Here is a 24,618-nt window from a genome sequence, read left to right as displayed (position 1 = left end):
TATTTTTACATGTAAATACATACATTTCCTTTCACACCAGAGTATCTACTGTCTAAATATGGTATGTAATAGAAACAAAATTCATGTGTCAAAACTTTTAATTTGTTGTACAGATTTCAAGACAGACTAAAAATGGCACTGGATATATGCTTCCACGATTTGGCCAAAGAAACAGGTGCCCCTATTTAACTATAGATAAAGAAACTAACAGGTTTGAGAATGTGTTTAATATATTCAAGAACTGAATTTTATGCTTGTTGTGTTAAAGACAGTGAATCCTAAACTGACTTTCTTCTGCTCCTTCTGTCAGCACTGATAAAATTACATGTGGCTACCCACAATTAACATTTAGGTAACAATTTAACACTTGCATAAATAGCTATAAACAAAACAGCACATCACTTTAATATTCATGGTATGAGTGATAAATAAGTGTTACACTACATGTTATATGGGAAAACAGCATGTTTTATTTATTTTTTTTTAGCAGTTTACTATTTGCCATGGCATACTGTACCATCTTCAAATCAGAAGTCTTATCATGAAGGCACCAGGTAACACCACCTCGGCTTATGGGCTTTGAAAAGAAGCCATGGAATACCAGAAGTTAGACACTGACAGATGTTACTACATACACTTCTGTTTCACTGGATTTCAGACCCCCCACATCTGTAATAGGAAGATGGTGATTGGAAGCAGTGGTATCTGCTTTTTTTTTCTTTTTTTATTTTAAGTCATGCACAGAGTATATCTAGTACATTACCTTTGAACCTTCCTCAGGCTGCAATAACATGGGGAAAATAAATCACTCTTGTTACCTACAATATTTTCTCAAAATTCTCCTCCTGAGACCACTAAACATGTTAAACTACAGCCTAAGAAGTCAAGTTCTCAGGAGCGAAGACTTAAAACCTCATCTGAGAACGAAACGTACCTTTCCTTCTTCAATAAATCCCCCTCCATTACAGCCATACTAACAGGCCTCTTCCGTTCCAGTGTCCCAGAATCATATTCATTCCCAGTGTGTGACAAATGATTTGAATTAACAGCAGGAACTGCAACAAATGCCCCAGACACATTGAAGTCTTGATCTGGATAAAAGACAGACACCATTCATCAGATGACATATATATACAAAATGGCACCACTTCAAAAAAAGTTACTGGAGGTTTACCTGCAAAGGGTTATCACAAACCAGAATTCTTTTAACTACAGCAAGAATTTACCTCCAGGGAAGAACCAGTCTGCATGCTGAATAATTGGCTCAATAATTGCTACCACATGGACCGAAGTTGCTGCTGCCATTTCAGCAAGGGATCTGTGGAAGAGATGCACAGAATAGCATACATAGTTCTATCAAAGTAAGAAAATAAGATATCTGGCCTTAAACAACACGTAATGCTAAGCACAATGAACCAGCACATCCCTAGGTATCACATAGAGCAACTCTGAATTTTTTTTTTTTTTTTTAGGCAAGTACTCTGTTGCTGTCAATAGTCTACATTTAAAACAACCTGATGGGAAATTCTACAGCTTCATGGAAGTTGTCTTTTACTTTTTCTAAATCCACTTACCCTTCGGTTTTTGCCCACAACAAGTTGGGGCCCAGGACTATTGCGACATTGCTGGGTGTCATTTTGTTGACATCACTGTTCTGTGCAAGCTTTGCTAAAAATTTGATTAAATACCTAAAAAAAAAAAATAAGAAGACCAAATAAACACCAGTGAGTTTTCTCCACGTGATGGAAGCTAGTGTGATACTGAGAACATAATTAGCTTTTATAGCAAGTAATAATTCTGTTCATTCGAGAAGACATTACCAACTGACAGTTCTTACTGACAACAAGGCCAAAATTCAAGAACTCCATTACTGCCAAAACCATGATCCCTTAAATGGAAGAGTTCTGTGCATCACTATTTTGCAGTCAGCAGTAAACTAACTTGACTGAAAAATTCTACCAGTAGCAAACTATTGCACATCAACTACTTGATGAAGCAGGATGTCATTTTATAAATCTAATAAAATTTGGCCAAGTTAAAAAAAAAGGATTAGAGTTTCAGCTAATTAATATCAAAACTAGCTGCACAGTGGCTTTGATGGTTGAGCACTACAAGTCAGTATATGTGCACACATACCTGAAATTAGCATGAAAATGCTTAGGTAATTTGTTACAAATCCTCCATAACTCTTGTAGCTTCTTATCCTGGTCCTGAATACTGAAAGGGAAAAAAAGAAAATGTATTACATCTTTCTCACAGATTAGAAAAAAGTTATTTCTGAAGAGAACAAAAAAAAAAGACTATAATTTTCCATTTATGCCTAATCAAAACACATTGTTGTACTCAGTAATTCAACAACCTGCTTTTCAAATGTTCGAATTATCTCAACCTTCAACAAAGCCAAAACTGCTTAAGCATCAGCACAATCCACAGAAGTCTAACTAATTTGCTAGAGAAAAAAATCTGTGTTCAGAAACGAACAATGTGAGTTTGGACTTTTGAGTTTACCTGAGGATCCAAATTTGATAAAAAATGTAAAATATTTTTCTACATAAGCCTTTGTAGCACGCTTACTTTGCAGCTTGTGTCCACTCTTCATAAAGACTGTAGGTCATTAAAGGCTCTGGCAATTCTCGCAAGTAGGACTTCAAGGCACCTGCAGAACAGGCAAGTTTCTTAGTCAATGCTTCCAGTCTATTTAAAATTGAAATTCTATCTATGCAACAGTACTCAAGCCCCAGTGAAACATCAGGACAGTCCAGCACTTCCATAATCTGTTCAACAGTGAACACAAGAGGCTTGTTAGTCATTACTGTAATTAGACAGAAATGTATATTATTGAATTATGAAGCATCCTTCAGAACAACCTTATTAAAGCTACGTATGGCTCTGGTCTCATGAGAATTACTAGCATGATCAAGGGAGAAATAGGATATTGGAATTACCACAATCACCTGAATTTTAATCGCTACGCTGGCATGCAAATGTATCAAGTATGGTCAGCATGTATGCCCTATACATAACCATGTTAAATTATGCAATTGAACTTTCATTATACTTCTATTCACTGCTTATCTGCACAGAGGTCAACACCGTAGCAAGTCAACAGTTAACGAACAGAATAAATTTGTGTTCTACCCATTTGTCTCTGTTTTGACTCAGAACATTCACAGTACCTGCAACAGCATGGGGATCAGAATAAAATTCATCAAGTTGTGAAGTTGAACAGTCTAAGGCAGCTTTGAGCTTTTTTAACTTGGAGGCTCCAGCAGCAATTCTGAATAAGCCCTGCATGATAAAAAGTGAAAGTTTTATGACTCTCTCAAAACAGTTCATAGTTCAGCGTCATCTTCACTTTATATTGCTTTACCAAGCTGACTCTTGATGTGCCACTGCCATCTGATAACACTTTGGTCCCTCATCACTCTTGGTCCATTACCCATTTTTCATTCTAGTCATGTCAAATATACTACAAATAGTGCTGAAGCCTTCATGTTACAAGACTTATTATCTACATTAATGAGAAAAGTTACTTAAGCAAACTTAAAAAGCACAGATATCAGTTCATGAGTTTCACTACATTCTTCTTCTTTCCTTCATAGAGCATGATACAGTGACACACTTACCTCCTCCTTCATCCCTGTCTCCAGAAGCATCATTACACAGGCTTCAATAGGGATTGCAATTTCACGACCACTGCGCTTGAGATGCTCTTCCAATGGTGTTCCAAAGGCTGGTTTTTCAGTCCATTTGTCTAATTGAAGAGTATTAAAACACTGAGCAAAATATCTAACAATCACTTGGATTACATCCCAGGCAAGAAAAGAAGAAAGCCTCTAGCTAAGAAATCTGCAGAACACGGTAGGAGTTGTACAGCCCTTGACAGGTAACATCTCTCATATGATGAGTAAAGAGAACACGAGCCTGCCAGTATTCCCCATAAAAAATACTTCTGCATCTTTCCAGATGGCAAACCAAGTGCACATCTTCCATATAACTGAGAGCACACATTACTAGGCTGTCACATCCGAACATTACATTGATTCTGATTTGCTAAGACTCCAAAAGTCTTAGGTTTACAAGAATCTTTGAGAAAAACTTTGCCCAGATTTCAGGACTTGGGCTGATCTGAGTTTTATCTAAGATAGATATAAACAGAGCTGTTAATGTAACATTAAGTTTGTTGCTGATTTAAGAATCAGCAACTTCAAATAGGAGTGAATAATCTTACAATCAGAACATTTGCAGCATATCACTAACACCTGCACAGATTTTCAACTTCACATCTCCCAATTGTCCCTCAGCTTTTAAAGTCAAAATTGGCACACATTTCTCCAAACAGAATGTGAATTTGTTTCCATTTTTCACCATTATTTCTGCTGTTTTAATTGAAAAATGCAGATGTAAAACAATGCAAAACGTTATTAATTGTTAGTAAAGATGCATTCTTTCTCTCATACGGAAAAAAAAGTTAAGATGTTGAAGGAGTCTTCCAAAGACACGATGCACTTCTGCAAAGAGTTTTTTTTTTTTTTTAAAGAAAAAATCCCAGCAACATATTAACTATATCCCCTTCACATGGCTTTATTTCCCTTCATTCAGTAATATACCATGAGCGGCCCATGCTATTTTCATCAGTTTTACAAGGTACAGGAAACAAGGAAATCTTAGTAGTTGCTCAAAGTCACAGCAATTTAACTGCAGCTAGAAACAACCGCAGTCACATCCTGCACAGAGACACTGGACCACTCAGATGGTATCCCCCTGGGGGCACCTTCTAAGGAAGGCTAATCTGTATTGAAGCACTCACCATATGAAAAGCTTTGCACAAAGCAGCTAAGCAACAAAGAAAAATTAAACCAGTTGGATCTGTATCTTGTAAACGGAGCCTTCCACACAGCCATAATGCAGCCCTCATGCTGTGTAAGTATCGTTTGTTACTTTGCATTTCATCAGATCCACAGAGAACAGATTATTCTCTATCATTTTTCAGCAAGATGCTCACATTTCTTGGCATCTTTAGTTTACTGGTTCATCTTTCTACAATATCCATATGATCTGCTACTGAAGATAGTCGAGTCTCGTTCAGCTCCAAATGTCACTCAGACTTCGTTCAACCTAATTCTACTGATCAGTAGATTAAGAATCAGTACAGTCAATTAAGGATAGTTATTTCAACAGCACACAGTGCATCTTCAGACCAAACCATTACTGACTCTCCTTATTTTATGCTGACAACGAAAATCTTAATAGCATGGGGAAGAGATGAAACTGTCTTACTAGCCTCTTAGCTGCTGATATTCAACACAGCAAACTCAACATTGCAGTGTGCACACTGGGAAAAAAGGTTGCATAGGAGGAAAAAAAGAAAAGTTCTTTACAATCTTGGGAATTTTTCTGCTGATTGTCTTACTAGTTATTCAAGAAACAAAAGACCCTGAAGTTCCTAAATCACAAATTTTCATCATCTGGAAGAGTCAGGTATAAATTAGCAAAAGGTCACATGAGAAATAGAAAAATCCTTCCTTTGTCCTTTTGGGTATGAGACAGATCCTTAGTATTCTATTAGCGTGTTAAAATATGGCTGGAGAACTCCAGAGAACAGAGCAAAGATGGAATTATGCTTGGGAATGCAGAATTGTTAAGTAGATCAAAATGACCTGATTTATTAAGACTGCATGCAAAAGAATCAAGATAAAGGAGAAGAATATTGTGCATAGGTGGCACAGGCAAGGAGAAGCATCAGCCAGAGCACAGGTTACTTTACCTTGATGGGCTTGAATTTCGGGTAGGACCTTTTCTATGACTGTTAATGCTTTTCTATGGTAATCTGCTTGTGCTTCTAATAACTGAGAACAGAAGCCACATTTTAAAAAACAAAAAGAGCATTAGCTTCTGATGAGCACATAAGACTAGGTTTAGCACACAAAATGTAATCTTTGAGAATTGAGTGTCTATGCATAAGTGCTGCAGTCAAGTTCATACTGAAAAAAATACTCACCATAACAAAAAACTTAGCATATTCTCCTTCTTTGGACACAAAGTTATACATATCTGCTGCTAGTTGATCCTTTGAAAAAAGAAAAAGATGCAAAATAGCAAGTTAAATTTACAAAGGTGTTTCAACTTATACACAGAGACAGTATGTACATCTGTTTTGCCTACACTAACTTTGAACCATTGATTCAGGCTGCACAGACAGCCAGTAATTGCCCCACTCTGCTATACACACTAAGCAGTAAGCTTGAAATGAATTCATGGCATGAACTATTGGTAACTGCTAACTTCTCCTCTGGGTTAAAATCAGACATTTTTAGACAGAATCTTATAATTGTGTGGGTGAACACAAGATACAATCTATATTGTACTGTTTTTAGGGAAAGTACACACAAGAGCATACTTCATTTCTGAATAGTTAGTAACATGCTTTATGACCACACAGTTCATTTTCATTAAAGCAGAATGCATTCAAAATGCCTGCTTAATACATCAAAGAAGGGGGCCACTGAGGTAAGCAATTGGATTGTATGGCAAGATTATTTAAAGTCTATCCTGGAATGAAAAGATAAGTACTATTAAAAGGTTTTGGAGCTCAACTGCATCATAATCTAGCATTCAACTACTGAGAAGTGAAACTGAATGTGAACTGCTCAGAGCTGTGCTACCTCCTGGCTACTCAGTGGCTAGAGGTACACAGATACCCTGAACTTTTAAGTCAAGGCTTAGGCAGTTTCTTCTTATAACTGTTTCAGACTAAACCAGCAAATAATGTAAAATACTTATCCTAAAAAGTAAAGTTCCTCTTAAATGAAAGCACTTCAATGTTTAACTAGTCCTAATTACATCTTTAAAACACTTGGTTTATTAACAGACCCGTTACTTGCGACTGCAAGAAGCAAGATAGCTAGTGCCACAAGCAAGGCTTATGAAAGCAGCCACACTCTGATTGCTATTGTTGCTAATGAGAGAAATGTGTAAACAATAGAGATGCCTCTTGTTTTACCTTGCATTGCTCTACTTTATTTCCAGCTTCATCCATTTCTTCCTTAAGGGAATCTATTTTTGAAGGATGCATTTGAAAATTTGTTCCTGAAGTCTTGTGGGCTTGGTTATACCTGCAGAAGAAAGGCTTCAGTCATTTGATGAAGTCTAGTATTAATCAACAACCTGCACTGAGGGCTCACTTCTAAGACTGTTTTCTTTTGACCGGAAAAAGCCAAACATTTCAGGGGTTTTCAGGTAAGCAAATATCAAAGTCAGATCAGGTATCAACAATAAGCCCATGTGAACAGTGTAGGACTAAGTATTTGAAACTACTTCTTACCTTCCCCTAGCAGAATCCCAGTCCAAAACCAGTTTCGCAAGCTGTTTCCTCTGCTTCTGAATGTTGGGAATCTCTACCTAGAACCAGAATTCAAGGCATACATTTATTTCTGCAGAGTGCAACATGCTACATTTCGTAGATTTCATGTCCACTTTCCACCACTAACTCACTACTATCTATCTTACCAGCAGTGAGATAAACCCTTTTTTGCTCAGTTGATAAATAAAAATCCGGATTTATTTCTTCAGCCAGGCTCATATGACTTACCTCTGTTAGCGTGCTCAGTGGTTCTAGAATGTCCTTTTCAATCTGTACTTCATGATGGGAGAGCTCCAATGCCAATTTATTCTCTGCATCACCACACGTATCAAGCATTTTCCTTTAAGAATTGTAGGAAATGGTTGCAATGTGAGTTACTATTGACTGAAGAAGAATGATTTAAAATAACAATTGTGGGGCTTTGTTCTTTGCTACCCTTTTGGAAAGTCTGCATTGTACAAAGCAAGCCTTTAATGCATAAAAACAAGCTGTTCTATGCTGTCACTGGCAAACTCGGTATAGGCAAGGAGTGCTATTAAACTGTAATTCCTTAACCATTGTAATAGTCTTGGAGGCTTTAAGTCTCTAGATGATTACACTGGTCCCAAGGACAGAAAAGTCAGTATTTATTTTGAAGCTTATCTTTCCATCTTACCAGGCACTGAAAAAAATTGCTCAATACAGTATTTAATTTTCTCCTAAGCCACTTTGATACAAAAGAAGTCTTAATGCCATAATTGTAGGTAATCAAAAGGAAACAGCTACAGTTCCAAAAATCATACTTTGACCTTTGTTTCAACCTCGTTCTAAGGGAAACATGTTCTTTATAATTTTTACCCAAGTTTAAATCTCATCCAACAGCTCACAAAAATGCATGCAAATGTTTCTGGGCTGTTCACCCTGTCTCTATTAGAATCTCCATCAGCAACAAGAAAACAGTTGCTTCAGGAATTCAGCATACTGATGGTTGTTTCAACTGCTTTCCTGAAAATAGCAAAGAAATACTTTGCCAGGCTAAAGAAACTGGCACTGCTTTAAACTAGAAGCCATTGATGCAAATCTGCAGAATGTAGTATTTACACCAGATTTTGAACTTTAAACTGGAGTAATCATTTTAACAGTCCACAAGGAGATAAGTTAATTTTCAAAAGCTTTTACAACAGCAGAATGTCAGAATCCTCTGGAATGCAATTCAGAGCAAACTTACAACTTGTTTCCAGAAAAGTTCCAGAAGAATTGCTTGCTCACTTTTTATTCCCATGAGATAGAGAGAGAATTTAGAAATATTAGTCTCATTAGCTTGAGAACAGCCTTTGTGTATATAAAGTCTCTAATTAGAACTCTGCAAGCAACAAAATCTCAGACAACTTCTTATAAAGAAAGTCAGATACTCACCCCAACAGCGTTTCATCACTTAGCTGGGCAGATCCCTCTTGCATATTTTGAGCAAGAGCTGTTAGAGGAAGCTTTTTCTATGGAACAGAATGAACAGTGCTTAGTTTACTTAATGCTATTGACCCTTCCCAGATTTTCCAGTATAAACCCCCTAAACTTTTCTTCCATTTTGTTTCTCTTATACATATATGCAACTCATTGCTTGACTTTAAGAAAATGCAAAGTCGCAAGAAGTTTCAAGCCGAAAGATTCATGTTCTCAGACACTGAGAAAAGCAGTCTGAGTTGCAAAGTCTAGTCCAAATTGCACCACGACTGTAACAATGCTAAATAGCTTTAACTTGAGATTTTTTTTAAGCTTGAGCATTAAGCAACTAGATCATTCATTTCATGGCAGAGAAATGTTTTCTGTGCCCATTTTCAGAATAATTCTTTTTCAATAAAAGGAGAAAATTTGAATGTTAATCATTTCTGGTTTTAATGCATTAAGAAAACCTTCCTGTGGCTTCGCTAAAGAAAGCTAAGGGGCAGAAATCAAGTATACCAACCAAAGGTTTACGGTTCATTTGAGAAATCTGTGCTCAAAGGCAACTGTAAACATGAGGAGCTTGATCAACAAGGCAAAGCATTGCCCTTTGTTAGCTCTTACGAATGCTTTCAGTACTCAGCACAATGCAGAAATGGGCACCCTGACAATACTAAGGTATTCTAAGTTCACGTTATTATATCTGGATGATGAACTATAGTTAGTATTTTACCAAATAATGTCAAAATGTGGAATTTTATATATACATTTTTTCTTTTTCCACAGTCACACTTCTCTTGGATAACATCAGGCACAGTGACTGATCAGAACAGAGAAGGCCAACCTGTATTCAGACTAGTCTCAGAACAACCCAAGGAGCAGCTGTACTTACATGTCTCTTATCAGGGTCTGTACCATACTGGCCCTGAGAACACGCAATTAACCGTTTCTGTGCGATGTGGAAAACAGATCTCACAGTGTCAAGACGTCTCTCGATCTAGTAGGCGGAAGGGGGACAGAGGAGGAAAAGAAAATAAGAAACAGAAGTTATTTTCTTGGCCTCAGCAGAAAAACCTTCCTCCTATATCACATTTAGTTCTGGCTTGCTTATTTCTCAAGTTTTGTAGCTTACAAAGAAATTCAAATGCTTTACAGAATGCCTGACAGCAAAAATACAGCACGTTCCAATGAACGCCAATTCTGTAAATTCACATCAACAATAGGCATCCAGGTGATATTGACACATTTTCCCTTTTCACTAGGTTTATTATGCACTTATGGACAGTAGCTGCTGGGATGGGATATGCAAACATCTATGCAGCTGCACTGGGAAGCATGCAGTCAGTCCCAACAAAAGCAAGCAGCGCAAACTGCAGCTGCTAACAGGGGTAGCAGCTCTAGCAGAGAGGAACCTGTTCTATTTTGTTCAAGTCAAGATTAAAAGCTACCAACACATTCCAAAGCAGCCTCTATTTGTGAATGTCTTTTTTTCTGAGGTCACACAGTTGAGACTTTTTAAAACACCAAGCACAGGTTTTCATCCCCACATGAAGTGCAGTAATCCCAGTGAAGGGCCGCCCCCAGCACACTGCCAGCTCACAGCTGCCACACGTGCTGCTCACGCTCCCCAAAAAGGCTCTGGAGAGCTGACATTCCAGCAGCCTCCTTCCAGGCAGCCAGAATACCAAACGGCAGAAAGACTGATAGGAAGAACTTGACCCCAAAACTTCATGATTATATACTCTCTGCTGATCTGCTTTTGAGCTCAAAAAAGACATGAAAACCACAAGAGACATTAATATGCATTAAGCTACCTCTGAACTGCAAATGTGACCTTAAGGCCAAGTTGTCTGCAACCACAGAGCATCTTCAGTGTACAAAGTATCGAGTGACTGCTTCACTATAGGCTATAAGGGCATTCCAGAAGGAGGGCCCATTGCAGAAGCCTTTGAAGTACTGAATCACACTGCTTCTTTTCAGATGGGAACATATTTAACAGCGATACCTGGAAATGGAGTACTACTCTCCACAAAACAGGAAAAAAAAAAAAAAAAAACCAACCAAAAAAAGCTATGACAACCCTATGTCAAAGCTAGTGATAAATATAAAAAGAAACACCGGAACATTTACAAGATGAACAGCACCATGCTTTTAAGCTCTTTAGTTAGATAAGAGCCTCCCTGCCCTCCATGAGCCCCCAAGTGCAAACAAACAAGTGAATAAATTCTTCCACTTGGGTGTAGCCAGTCTGCTGTGTGCCTGGGAAAGCCCTGCTTGCAAAATTTTTTTGGCAACAAGCAGCAGAATTTTTGGCTTTCACTTCTTGTTGCTATTCTGCAGCCAATGAAGAAAACACACGGGCCCCTAAAGGCTATCAAGGTGTTTCAATAACACCCCTATCAGTTAACTGTGCACACCCTTCTAGAAATTAAAAACAGCGTTGTCAAACTGCTGAGACATCCACGGCTCAAATAAAGCAGTCCCATGGAAAGCAGAACACAGCGTTTCAGGTCGGATCACTTCACCATTACTCAAAATGACTTCATGTGCTGTAACTGCATTCAAGTTCTAAAGCCGGTACATTCTCTCATCTTCTACTTTAATCAGAACAGCTGGAGAGAGATAAAATAAAAGTAACACCTCATTTGTTTGGCCTCTGTGTCTCCTACACAGCTCTTGAACTCCAGCATACTGAGATGCTTAGTAAACAACTTGAAATAACTGTAACACTGAAGGCTGAAGGAGCAGCTGGGGTACCTGACTCCAGCCAACTCATCTGCCTTTTTTTTTGCCTTCTTTCTTCTTTTTAAAAGCCTTTTGCAAAATGACCAAAGGAAGAGAACAATGTAGAAGAACAAGTCTGTAGTCACTTTGTTTTGTGTAATCAGCCAACCTTGTAATGTAACAGCAGCAACTAGAATTCCACCATGAAACATTTGATGAGATGGCATATATCATGAGAATGACAAGTCTGCAAACAAACGTCAGTGTGACAAGTCTGAGAACAAATACTGCAAGCTAAACTAGAAGCACTTATGCACTCAGAACAATTCCAAAAACGACACCTGTTGGCATGCCCTTGGCATGCTTTTTGCTATTTCCTTTAAGGGCCAAGATGGTCCCTTCCAAAGCGGCACAAGTGAAGACAAACCAGCTGTGCCTAATCACTGCTCCTTCCCACATCATCACGCTCCAATTTTTTTGAATTGGTACTCCCCAAAATTCAGAAGGCTCAAACTTCACAAAGAGAACATTAAGCATATGTGTAACTGCGTTACAATACCTGCAGCAGGTCTTCACTAAGCACCTCTGTTTTCTCAGCCCTAGGTAAGAAAAAAAGAACATTGTCAGACAAATTAGCAGAAATGACTACAATGCTGTTATCTGTTCACCTGAAGGTAAAGGAATATAATGAGAAATGGAGGACAACCAAATCCATCTTTTTATATTTTACTTCGGCAGTAGTAAATCAATTGGCAATCAGCATTAATGGAAGCGTGACCACCTTACCTTCATCTTCCATCAACATGACCTTCACCAGAAACCCTCCCATGACCTCATTTTGCTTGATTCCCCACATCTTTTCTATCATTTTATTATTATCATTGAAAAAAATAAGAAGTATCAAAAATTAACAGCTTTCCCAGTAAAGGTCTGCTCTCAACAGAAAAATATCGGAACGCTTTCAGACAGAATGTTAAAGGCTGCTATATAATTGTGCATACACACACTAAAACCTCTGGCATACAGTTCTAACCTTTTTTCTACTCCCAGCTTACACACAAACTTTGAACTGTTTAATGTTGAACCAGATTTGCTTGGTGTCGATTTATTTTTATATAACACTGCTTTAAAAGACCTTTGTTTTAGCTACAGAATCAAGAGAAACCCAGCCCATCCCATCTCTCACTGTAGGGGGACTTTGAGGTATCCCGGTAGTTGATTTCTTCGTTCACAAAGTAGCACGTCAGTTTGTCTACGGCACTGTGCCCCTTCTGCTCTTAGGAACTGTTCAATATCTCACTGCAAGTCTGACCATCTGCAGAAAGTCCATTCTATTGATGGAGATTCACCAGCTGAACACAACATTCGTTCACTTGAATTTTTTCAAAGGTATTTGACTTCAATTTCATGGCGCATTATCTGCTCGAACTGTTGGTGAACCATTAAGTGCTCAATAACTGAGCAGCAGAATACAGCGATGCTCAAAACCTCAGCAAGACAAAAGCCATACATACTTCGATAGAAATGTAAACTGCAAGAACTGTAACATTTGTTTAAGAAAATACACACAAGATTGATAAACCTCCGCACAACTAGAACTAGTGAGCCTGAACAGAATTACATCCTGTAAGAGGTCAGTCATTTAATTGTTGAGGTTAATGACCAGGTTAGCACTCTTGCCAAATCCCACCGGAAGCTCCAAAGAACTGGAAATGCTCCAGTAACAGCAGCACATTCTTAAACAGATTTTGTAGAGGGTGCTCACTGTAAGAACAGTCTAAGCTCAAGTGGCAACTGGCATCCACATCAGCTAGCTGAGCTGACACAAGCACACAACACTAAGTAGCATTTGTGTGAACGAGGTATGCCATGACTTCTACACAAAACCAAGAATTCTGCAACAGCTGGAGAAGTGTTCCAGCCTCTGATCATCTTTCTAGTTGTCCTCTGGACATGTTCCAACAGCTTCACACCATCCTTATGCTGGGGATCCCAGGCCAGCATGCAGAACTTCTGATGGGACCTCATGAGGGCAGAGCAGAGGGGGACGATCCCCTGCCCGCTCCACAGCCATCCCTCTGCTGATGCAATCCAGGATGCAGTTGACCTTCCCAGCTACAAGTGCACACTGCTGACTCACTGCCCAGCTTCTCACACACCAGGATTCTCATGTTCTTCTTGGCAGGGTTGCTTTCCATAAGTTATTTTCCCAGTCTGCATACATATTGAGGACTGCCCTGACCCAAGTACAGCACCTTCCATGAAGCTTTGTTGAACCTTATCAGGCTCATGTGGGCCCACTTTTCAAGCCTGTCAAGGTTGCTCTGGATGGCATCCCTTACAATAAACTACAGCATGAGCGATGTGAGAGCAGCCTTCTCCCCCTTCTTCACATAAATCCAGGTCTCAGTTTCCTCCTTCCACCTAGAAATCTGTTTAAGAAGAAACGCAGCTGGTTTCCACATCTACTACATCTACTTTGTAATTAATGTTTACACTGACTCCCCTCTACACAGCTCTAGCCTTTAATTTGGCTTAGTGGAGAGGAACAAATTAGAGGAAGGTATTTCAACAGTTTATTTACCCTCTATGCTGACCCACTTTTACGTATTTACGTGGTATGAAACAGCCACCTCCAGAGAAGTTCTGGCACTCCGGAAGAGAACACACGTTAACCTAACAACCAACTTCATGATATGAAGCAGCCACTTCAGATGGCACAATGCAAAACAATTTCTAAAAACATTTAGAGTACCTACAACTGGATACGTGTGCATCATTTAAACCGTGAGCTGCAGTAGATCTATGCCCTAGCAGGGAATACCAATTAATATTACATTAAAAAGCTTTCAGTTTTCAGGACCGAGCTCACCGGGTTTTCCTCCAGCCATGCTGCAATAATCAAACTGCTGTAACCACAGCACTTTACAGATTCCCTCTTAGCTACTGGGAGTCACAAAACGCATTTTACATAAGTTACCTTCAGAGGAAAAAAAGCTCCTAATATTAACACATCTTTGTGTTCCTCAAATCCTTCCTTACACTATTACACTATTGCCATTCCTCTTTGCACATGTGGTTGCTTATCAAAGTATCTGGAAAATCCAGACCGTGGTGGGCAGGGGCTGCTGCTCCCAGTCTCGCGTCTTTTTAGGAAAGCTGCTGATTATGTCAGGATTGGAACCACAGAGGAAAGACCTCACCCTTCCTGCAGGCCCACATTCCACCTTTAATAATAAATGCAAGGAAGAGCCACCAAATAGCACTGTTTCTCAGTGACCACTACCATCAGGCAGAAAATGCAACCTTGTGACTGCATCCTGCCTCAGCAACAGCCCCAGGTTCTCAGTTGAAACATAGATTTCAAAAGCAAAACTGAACAATTGCACGGTTGCAGCTATAACCACCTCCACAGCCCACGAAGAAGGTAAGCACTGAGCTCTTAAAATTTTACTGAGGACAGCAAGCTGTGCTCTTAACCTGAAATATGTCACACCGCAGATGCTGGTGCCATTTTTTCTATGGGAGTGGCATGGCAAGACCACAGTGCCTTAACTCACTCCAAGGGAAAAACAACCACCAAGAGGTTTGAGAGAGGAAAGGCTGTAACTTTAATGAACGAACTACGTTAATTAAAATACCTCAGCTTGCTATGACATTTTACAGGTTTATTGCATGTGTTCTCAGCCCTCCTCTCCTGTGTTTTATAGCCCCGTGCATTTCAGACACTCCCATCTCTTCGACAGGCCCTGGGGCGCAGTGCAGCGCTGCTGGAGAGGCCAGGCGCCAGGCACTGCTCACCCCAGCCCCAACAGCAGCACCCCCATCCCCGCGGGGGCCCCCCCCGGCACTGGGGAGGGAGGACCTCTGGCTTGTGCATCTGGGAACAGCAGAAGAGAATTCCTGAGATAAGAATGCTCATCTTCCATGGTGGGAAAAAAAAAAAATCTACATTTGCAGGTACAAAATTTGCAGAGCTGAAGAGTTAAAAAAAAAATTGAAGCTGGATCTGAACAATACCTGACATCTCACTAGCTGCACAGCAGAGTACTGTCACTACCACAGCACCAGAACTGACCAGGGAACATCTCCTGAATGGTCAAAGCTACAAAACCAATGGAAATTTACACTCTTGACAGGCAAACAAGGAAGGAACAAGAGCAATCCTGCCATGCGGGGCCATAAACCCTGGGCATCTGCAACAGAACAAGTGACTCAGTGCAGGAGTGGAAACAGAAACCCTGACTCACACAGCAGAGCTGGTGGAGGCAATGCCAGGGAGGGCAAGGCTGCACGGGGCACCCTGCAAAGCCTTCACTGGAAATTAGGAGATACCTACCAGGAACATGAGATGAAATTCAAGCACTCCTTCTTGCTGCTTGATTTTGCTTACAGTTTTTGTTTGTTACCCAGAGTAACCAGATTAGCACTCGCTGGCAAGTTAACGCTTTGCAGCACATCCTGCCTGCTTCCCACAGCACAATAGCAGGACTTGTTGCCAGGAAAAATGAAGGAATCAGCAGCTCTACTCCAAAACAAGGAGCCCAGGATTAGGTGACAAGTTCCCTTCTAAAAGATTTGCTTTTTTTTTTTTTTAATACTAAGTCAGGCCTCACAGAAAATGGAACTCAATGTTGTGGGGCTAACAGCTCTGTTCAACACTGTACTGAATTTCAGGGACAGATAGGCTTTTTAATCAGTGTTAACTATAAATATAACCCAAATTTATGGAGTCTCATTACTAAACGTGTCAAAATGGAAAGAAAACTTCCATCAGGGGAAAAGAACTGAACAAGACACGGGGCATTGGGTGGCTCCCTTCCAATAAGGACACAGGAAAACAGCTCCAACATTGAGAATCCACTCCCAAGTACCATTTATCAACACTTGAAATGACTGCTTTAATCAGCATCTGAATGTGAAATAGAGTGGCAGCAGCTTGCCCAAGTTCAGCTTGAGTTTGACTTCTCAAGTGGGCAGGGGGACACAGGAAGCCCCCAGTCCCAGCTCTGCCCTGATCCGCAGCAGCCGCTCGCACCGAGCCCTGCTATCTGAACGGGTGTCAAGCAATGCAGGTTGCAGTGCAGGTTTAACACCAGTCTCCCATTTCCTGTGTTCTACCAACAGGCTGCATTTCCGTACACTTCTCATAAGCTGAGCTCCATAACACCCATATGTTAAAGGAAACTTCTGTGCCTGAAAAGCAAAGCTTCCACAATTGCAGACTCTGTAAATGCATGTATTAAATGTCACTTTTCAAAACCACTTTATAATAGAGGATTTATTTTGCTTTCTTTGGCAGCGTTCTGCTTTCTGGATGCACTACAGGAGTTTGCTTTCACCTGTGCGGCATTTTGAGGACAAGCCAGAGCCAAAACACTTGGCCATGTCCTCTCAAAACCACAGAAACCAACTTTGTGTTACACAAGCTCCAAGTTAATCCATTGGACTCCCTTCCACAGCAAAGCCAGCAGCAACACTGGGAGCAGGGTGACAATTTGGAATCCTCACTGCAGCTGAGTTCTTTCCAGAAGACACCAACATGACACAAAGTAAATACCAGTATTCTGCAAAGTTCTCTTTCAACCCGCTTTAACATCCCTTCAGAGCCACATTCAGTTGATTACAACCTTCTTTCAGCATTTACTTAAAATTTAGAGACACCTCTAAAAAAAAAAAAAAAAAAAAAAAAAAAAGCCACTAGCCAGACTTCAAGTTTGTCTACTGCCCCCATTTTTCACCCAAATTAACAGTACAAACCTATGCAGAAATACTGCAAATGTTTATTGTAGATCCAGTGGCCACGGCCGCTTCAGTAGAAGTAGGATAAATCATTCTGTGGCTCCTGTTTTGGAGGAGATACCCACGAAGTGACTTCCTAGAGAAGGTCCTCGGGCAGATTCAGTTTTCATACTTTACTGCAATACTCAGGTCACCAATTTTAACCCATGTGGTTACTGCAGGTTTAGTGCTTATAACCCTTTACGAGTGCTGTAACAAACATGGCAACATCTTCTAGGCACCAAAACACATCATCAGTCACAATCTACATACTCAGAATCCCTATGTCTGCCAAACTACAACTTCACCCTCACTGAACAGATGACTGTTTCTGCTCCTCTGCCTTCCTTCATTTTACTCACTGAGTTTCTCCATCAGACTTTGATCACTCAATCTAGAGGCCACAACCTTGACCTCTTCTATAATCTCAGGCAGCCAATTTTGAAGAAGGAAGCCTTTCTGCTCAAATTAAAGACAGACGACGCTTTAGGAAGATAATCATCTTGGAAACAAAGCAGACTGCCTCCACAGCAGCAGGGAAGCCCATGACAGCCTGTTTGCATTACTGGGTTGAAATTCCTCGCTCAGTGAAATGGATTCAAGGCTCCTCTCCAGGCAAGGCAATAAATTTAGCTATTGAGAACAGCCACAGCTCGAGCCAGATCCTATTTCAGGGCCATTCTAGGAGGCACAGCACCAGCAGAGAGGCTTGCACTACTCTCCAACCCCATTCCTGTAAAAAAAAAACAGTTGTTAATATTAGAAGTTGGGACTTAAACTGCATATACTGCCATTCGAGAAAAAAATAAACCAGTTAATTTTTATAACAATTCTAGGCAAATAATTATGAGTGACAGCTCTTACAAATTAGAGACAAACATAGTCGAGTTTCCTAGATGACAAAATTGCAACTGGGGTCTGAATACAGAAGAAGATTTAAAGCAATTTTGTCCTAATGGAGAAAGGCACAATTCAGCGAGCAGTCTTTGACAAGCCTGATAGTTTCTCAACATCTGGTTATAAATAAAACTTTACAATTAAGTGCTTCCAGTTGTTACTGTCCCTGTACATTGAGTATTTACTGCAACTCTACTGTTTTATACCATTACAAAGCTTTAACTCAAGTTCTTCCTGTATTCCTACTTCCAAAAAATCAAACAGAAAGAACCCCAATGCACATTAGGCCATAAAGGTAATGTGGTTTCTCTTTCAAAAGTGCATTTTGTTCTGAAGACACTGTCATATAAATACTTTCTGAAGGTGCTGTGGTGAGGGATTAAAATTCTAACTGCTTCAATCCAGCCAGGGTGAAATCAAGCAGCGGTCATGTGTTTGTTCCCAAGTAAAATCTCCTGTGTCAAGTTGTAAAAAATAAGCAGCAAAAAGAAAAGTTAGGATATAGAAGAATAGTTTTCTCACCTGGTCAAACCCCAGCGAGTTTTCCATGCCTTTCTTTTTTCCCTTTAAGTATTACAATACAGATTTGTCATGCTGAGTGCACTCAAATACTTAACAGTACTGTGGAAATTCCCAAACGTCAGGTTATTGATATGAGTTAAAATTGCATAAAACACCCTCATTAAAAATCTTTATTAAAATACTATATATTTAACTGCACAATATTTACATATAAATGGTGGTTTTTTGCCCACCCATGAAAGACCAAGCAAGCAACCTTTTCTCCCACACAATACTTTTACCTAAAATTAGATGGATAACATTTTGATATAGAAAATAGTTGGGGAATAAGCCATCTAATCACAGAATCATTAAGGTTGGGAAAGATCTCTGTGACCATTAAGCCCAGTTTGATGATAACACAGTCATTGTACACTGACATGGACATCGCTGCTGCCAGGATGAGCATTCCCACCACGCTCCAGTAGTGCCCACAGCACCCCCAGGAACTTGGCCCACTTAAAGCAACCCCACCTGGGATGCATCACAGCAGCAGCCTGCAGCCTCATCTCTCGCAGACAGCTCTGTAGAGCTGCTCTCTCTGCCCTTGCAGCAGTCTGGGCTTGTGCCAGCTGCAATCAGCAGGAAATTACACTGAGATAAGGGCAATGGTTGGACTGCTGCCTCAGGTGCTTCCCTTCAGAGTTCCTCCTTCCTGAGTACTTCCTAAAGCAGCCCCATCTCATGTCCTGGTCCTCCATCCACCCATCTAGCCACTCCTGCATCCCAAGCCAGCAGCCCCACGCTGATGGGTCAGGGCCACATCCCACACAGCTCATCCTCTGCTGCTGCTCCCCACAGGCAAAGGGCAGGGGAGTGGCACCTGCTCAGGCTTCGAAGGCAGAGGTGAAGTTTGTCCCCTTAGCAAGGAGCTGCTTAAACAGCCACTGCTGTGGAAGCACAGCCTGAGGTCAGCTCTGCCTCTAGAGTGAGGTGCAGCCAGTGGGCACCACCAGGAGCTGTGCCCTCAGGCTGCTGCTCTCCCCATCCAGCACCACCACAGATCCAGCTGAAAAATGACCTGCTTGAGAGAAAAGATGTTTCTCAGCCAGACCAACTTCATCATAGTGGTCACAGCTGCAAGCACAGAGCTGGGAACAAACAGACAGGAGCACAAGGGCACTGTACTGAGCCACCACTGCATCTCAACAAACACGAAGCACAGCTGGTGGGCAACATTTCAGTGGGTAACAGAACAGCTCTGTGATTTCCTACATGTGAGTTTGGCAGCTTTTCATTTCAGACAAGGACTGTCTCCCTTGCCAGATGACCTGCAGACTGGAGAACCCTTTCAAAAGTAAAGAGAAAAAGCAAGTTTGATTTCTTCAGCCAGCATTCAGACTGCTACAGAATAAGCAAATTGCCCACATGCTTGAAACATTTCAAAATTCTCATTTTATTTAATCAGAAATTCTGCATTATCAATCATTAGAAGGGATAGGAAGCAGCACTACCTTCCACAAACACAAAATGCTTTCAGCACAGACAGCCTCATCCTTGTATTGCATATTTACCCTACCATAACGAAACGCAATGAACCGCTAAAAAATCTGCCTTTTCTTCTGCATATTTGTTTGGTTGTTGGGACTTTGGCAGGGTGTTCCAGCCACATATTACATTGCATAAGTGTCAAAAAAATTGAATCCAAAATGAGCACTTCAAAGGTAACACTGCTCTTAATTTAACACCCTGTCCAGACAGGCCTATTTTAAGTGCAGGGATTCGCAGAGCTGGCAAGTGAAAGCCTCGGAAAAGGAACCAAACTGAATCAACAAAAAAGGCAAAACAAGGAAATAAAGAAAATGCAGAAGAGTGAAGCAGGAATAGAAAGTAACAATGTGAAAAGGAATTGGAAGCTTTGAAATAACAGTAAAAAAAAAAGTCTTAGAGAATTCTGCTTCATGCTCACCATCTTCCAGTGAAACCTTTGCACAGATTTGCTGATTAACAATTAACAGCAGAATCCTTTACTGTGTTTCACCAAGCAGCAAACCAGCCTCTAACCGAGCCGAGGCTCTGAAGATCAGCCTGCAATCGAGACTGCTCATCCAGTTGCAGGGTTTTACAGCACTGGATGTCCAAGTGTTTGCACACTGCCCAGATGCAGTACATACGAGGCCACATTAATGCAGGTGACACACAGATGTGCGCCATTACACCCCGCCATGTGCTGCACACCATGGCTTTTGCTGTTCTGCCACGAAACTGAAAGGTAACCATCACAAAGTTTCTGAGAAGGAAACACGAGCCTCTAAGAGCCCAGTAGAGATTTACTAACACTTAACACACACGTTCAGACTTCCTGTTACAAAACCAGGATTACCTTATCCTTGTGCTCCGTTCCTACAAAAAAAAAAAAAAAAAACAACAACCATCAAGAGTTCAGAACACTTAATCTGCATTCAAAATCAGCTTACAGAAGACAAATCAGCTCAATGTTCAACCAAAACAACTCTGCAGCAGCTTAACTTGTGTGTTTCTTTCCCCTGCAGAAATGAAGGGATGGCAGAACACTAGTATTGGAAAATAGCTATATGGAAAATAGCTTGTAATCAGTTGGATTAGCGTTTCCTATGGACTGCTTGATAACTGGTTCATTCCACAAAGCTGGCATCTGAGTAAGCTGCTGTGCTTTCCCAATCTATGTAACAGCTACAGCCTTCAAAGGCGCATGGACAGCAACTTATCCTCTAAAAAAGAGGGCCAACCTCTTAACTTAATTCTCCTGTCACTAGCTAAACTGACATGTTTTTTTCTGTATCCTTAACCCTGTTACCAAGAAGGTACAAGCCACAAGTGGCATGCTCCAACAGCAACAACAGTTTTAATCTTTTCTTTAAAGCTGAGCTGTACAAGTTATCAGCTTTCCTTGCAATAATTTTCACTCTGGAAGTATCACTGGAATCTTGAGAAATACACAACATGGCCAAAGAGCATCTTTACACAAATATCTTTATCAAGTGATTTTGGTGCAGGACAACCCATAAGACTGAAGGGAAAATCTCCTCCTGCATTGACCCTTCTCACTTGGAACTGACTCAGATATTCTGCACACTCTGCCCAGCAGACCCCTCTGCTCCTTGATTCACTCTGCTGCAGTCACTCCAGGATGTTCCTGTCCTTTTGCAATGCAATTAAGGGCACAAGAAAACAATCTATGTCAAGGAAAAAAGGCTCCTCCTCACTTAAGAGAAGAACTTGTGACCTCACCCAGCTGGCTTGTAGTTACGAACACCAGCTTCCTGTTCAGACAGCAGGACTATCCAAGCACAAGATGCACTACTATTCTAACATGCTTTTATCAGCAATGGAATAATGATTACAAGCCCAAATATCTACATTTGGTTCCTAAGGAATACATTTTAAAATACTTTAAGTCAACAAAGCACCATTGCAGGTTAAAAGGATACTTGGAAGTTCCCAATTCTTCCTTGTCTAGACACCCAGAGCTGCTGTAAGCACACCAGTGTTGCTGAGGATCAAATTCAGCCTTGCTTTCAGGACTGGTACGTGCAGCAATCAAGCAGCCTTGAAAAATGAGGTAATCAAGCACATTAATCTGGTAAAATCACTCAGTATGTCATCGCTGACTGCTGTAAAGCTATTTGGTCTGAGTTGCAGGACATCAACTACAACTTACCCAATTTAGCTTGTACTGTTCAACTCCCATGGGCTTAGAGCAGAGCTGCGCTGTGGCAAACAGGGACAGCTAATTCGTGTGGAATGGAAGGCAGCAGAGCAGGCAGGAGGTTCTCCTGAAGATGCTACTTTTATCAAGCCGCATAATCTTTCTCTGGAAAGCACACAGTGCTAGGAAACATCTAACACACCAAGATACTTTTTTTACTTGACCATATCCTAAAGAGATCTTATGTGTTGGGCTTTAATTAGCTAACAGAATGATCTCTAATCTGAACAGTTCTGTTACAGATCCATTAGTATTAACAAATCTAAAAATACCATGCAAGTATTTAAGAAATGCATTTGCTTTCATAAATCCCAAGTGTATCACATTACCACATCATGTGGAAGCAGCTTGTTAGATCCCTTCTAGCTAATTTAGCAACTTCAATCATCACTATTTTAGGATTTCAGCTCTGGGTATAACCTGAACTAAAAATTATTTGCTCTAAGAGCCACCACCAGACCAAGTTAGAACTAAGGAATCACAGCACTGTCCACAAAGGGGCTAAATCTGAGATGTTTGTATAAAGATGTGCCACAGGCACCAGCCCGGAGACAGCCCTGGCCCCAGATGCACCACTGTGCTCAAGCAGATTCCATGAACTTTCTGTTATATCAGATACCAAAATCTCCTCCTCAGGCACACCTGATATCAACACTGGTTCCCTCCAGCACTTCACAGGCACAGGGATACCCCAGGCTGTTTACACACCATAACAGAAGCGCAGCATGCCAGAATTGGCAAAATCATCACTGTCCTCCAAAGCCCGTGAATCAACGAGAGAAATAGCTGCACTGGAAAGCTTACACTTGATTCATCTCTTTAAGGCAACATAAAACCATGCTCTCCTCAGGCAAGTGCTCTGTTTGGCCTTGCCTCGCATCCCTGCCCTGGGGGCACTCAGGCAGCACATCACAGTCGGAGGTGATCCGGCTCCAGCTGAGCCCACGGGACCTGGCTGCCTTTTGTCGTTAATATTTTATCAGTCCTCTGATCTGTTTCAGCAAGCAGCAGCATGATGATCACAGCTACATGAGATGGGAGCAGGCAGCTGGAGGCACACAAAATTGCTACTAAGAATTATCAAATCCCTGAGTTTGGAGTCCTGTTATTTCTTTTCCTGTAACAAAAATCTCAAGCATTTACCCACTGCCCACCCGCCAGCCAACAGGCAAGCCTGCCCCTGCATTATGCAATGCTTTTTTCTTCTAACAGCCTCCAGACAGTTCTCTGCTAGAAGGCACAAAACTTGAAGATACCTTCAAGACACCAAAATTAAACTAGAATGACACAGCGGTGAAGAGTGGAAGACTTTCTGCTTCCACAAAGGGGAAACAAAGTAACTTGAAGGTACCTGCCGTAGAAACACTTGAAGCTGTACCAGTGTATTTGCAACTTCCATTGATAAGTAGAACAAGGAGCAGAGCCAAACTGGAAACTTGGTAGCTGCAGGTTTTCCTATAATTGGGAATTTTACAAAAAAGCAGCTGAAGAGCTGCGCACTGTGCTACATTGTGTCAGTGTTTTCTAAGGAGTGCAGGAAACAGATAAACACGCAGATACCAAGCAGAAACTTTTGTTGATACAGCATAGGATGAAAAGCATGCTGAAGGGCTGCCTGTGAGCCAGCTGCACGCTTCCTTCTCAGATTAAGAAATTCTACAATACAGCATTTCCAAGTTTTGTATTTTGAAGCTGATGGAGCAAAGGATGCAGAGCTACATGCGCTGCTGCAGCCCATGCAAGGCAGAGCTGCCTCTTGGACTCCTCAGGCAGGCAGATTTTTAGATAACGCATTCCTTCTGCTACTGGTGCTTTGACACTTACATGCCAATCAGCCCTGGACAGTAACACAAACCATGAAAGTCTGCACGTTTGGGAAAATAGACCTTTCCTAATCCAATCTATTCAGACTCTTTAAACCTATCATTAAATTAAGTCATCTTCTAGAAAAGTCTAAGTTCATCTTCTGATTCCAAAGACCTCAAACTTCATTTGGAGATAAACAGGAAATGTTTAGCATGACTATTATAAACACTGAACCCAAGGATTTATTTTTTTTTTTTTGTGAGTGCTGAGACAATCACTAACCTACAGCAACGCCACAAGGTCAATTCTCCCCTGAATACATTTCAATGCCATTTACCAGTTTCTCAAATGCGTTTACCAATTGAAAACATTTAATAAA

The 24,618-nt window shown here is 40.8% G+C and overlaps 1 protein-coding gene and 1 long non-coding RNA gene across 7 annotated transcripts in view; both read right to left on the bottom strand.

Moving 5' to 3' along the window:
• The window catches only part of ARHGAP17 (Rho GTPase activating protein 17), a 38,523-nt gene that overhangs the window by 9,184 nt on the left and 4,721 nt on the right, over positions 1 to 24,618 (bottom strand). For all 6 annotated transcript variants that reach the window (XM_042827684.1, XM_042827685.1, XM_042827687.1 and 3 more), the window contains exons 2-16: positions 12,066 to 12,105; positions 9,675 to 9,779; positions 8,759 to 8,835; positions 7,592 to 7,703; positions 7,325 to 7,401; positions 7,004 to 7,115; positions 6,002 to 6,070; positions 5,768 to 5,849; positions 3,627 to 3,754; positions 3,177 to 3,288; positions 2,575 to 2,656; positions 2,137 to 2,217; positions 1,575 to 1,688; positions 1,227 to 1,318; positions 935 to 1,091 (exon numbers count right to left, since the gene is read on the bottom strand). In XM_042827684.1, the coding sequence (XP_042683618.1) occupies positions 935 to 1,091; positions 1,227 to 1,318; positions 1,575 to 1,688; positions 2,137 to 2,217; positions 2,575 to 2,656; positions 3,177 to 3,288; positions 3,627 to 3,754; positions 5,768 to 5,849; positions 6,002 to 6,070; positions 7,004 to 7,115; positions 7,325 to 7,401; positions 7,592 to 7,703; positions 8,759 to 8,835; positions 9,675 to 9,779; positions 12,066 to 12,105 (1,440 nt within the window). The remainder of the gene's footprint in view (positions 1 to 934; positions 1,092 to 1,226; positions 1,319 to 1,574; positions 1,689 to 2,136; positions 2,218 to 2,574; positions 2,657 to 3,176; positions 3,289 to 3,626; positions 3,755 to 5,767; positions 5,850 to 6,001; positions 6,071 to 7,003; positions 7,116 to 7,324; positions 7,402 to 7,591; positions 7,704 to 8,758; positions 8,836 to 9,674; positions 9,780 to 12,065; positions 12,106 to 24,618) is intronic.
• LOC122165063 lies at positions 16,512 to 22,885 on the bottom strand. The gene is made up of 3 exons (XR_006170371.1): positions 22,386 to 22,885; positions 21,784 to 22,273; positions 16,512 to 21,088 (listed from the first exon to the last, which is right to left on the bottom strand). It is a non-coding gene; the product is annotated as an uncharacterized LOC122165063 (long non-coding RNA).

The sequence above is a fragment of the Centrocercus urophasianus genome, unplaced genomic scaffold (assembly GCF_019232065.1).
Source record: "Centrocercus urophasianus isolate 14NV4802_14NV808 unplaced genomic scaffold, USGS_Curo_1.0 seq_29, whole genome shotgun sequence".
Classification (NCBI taxonomy): Eukaryota; Metazoa; Chordata; class Aves; order Galliformes; family Phasianidae; genus Centrocercus; species Centrocercus urophasianus.
This window is presented reverse-complemented; position numbering and strand designations above follow the sequence as displayed.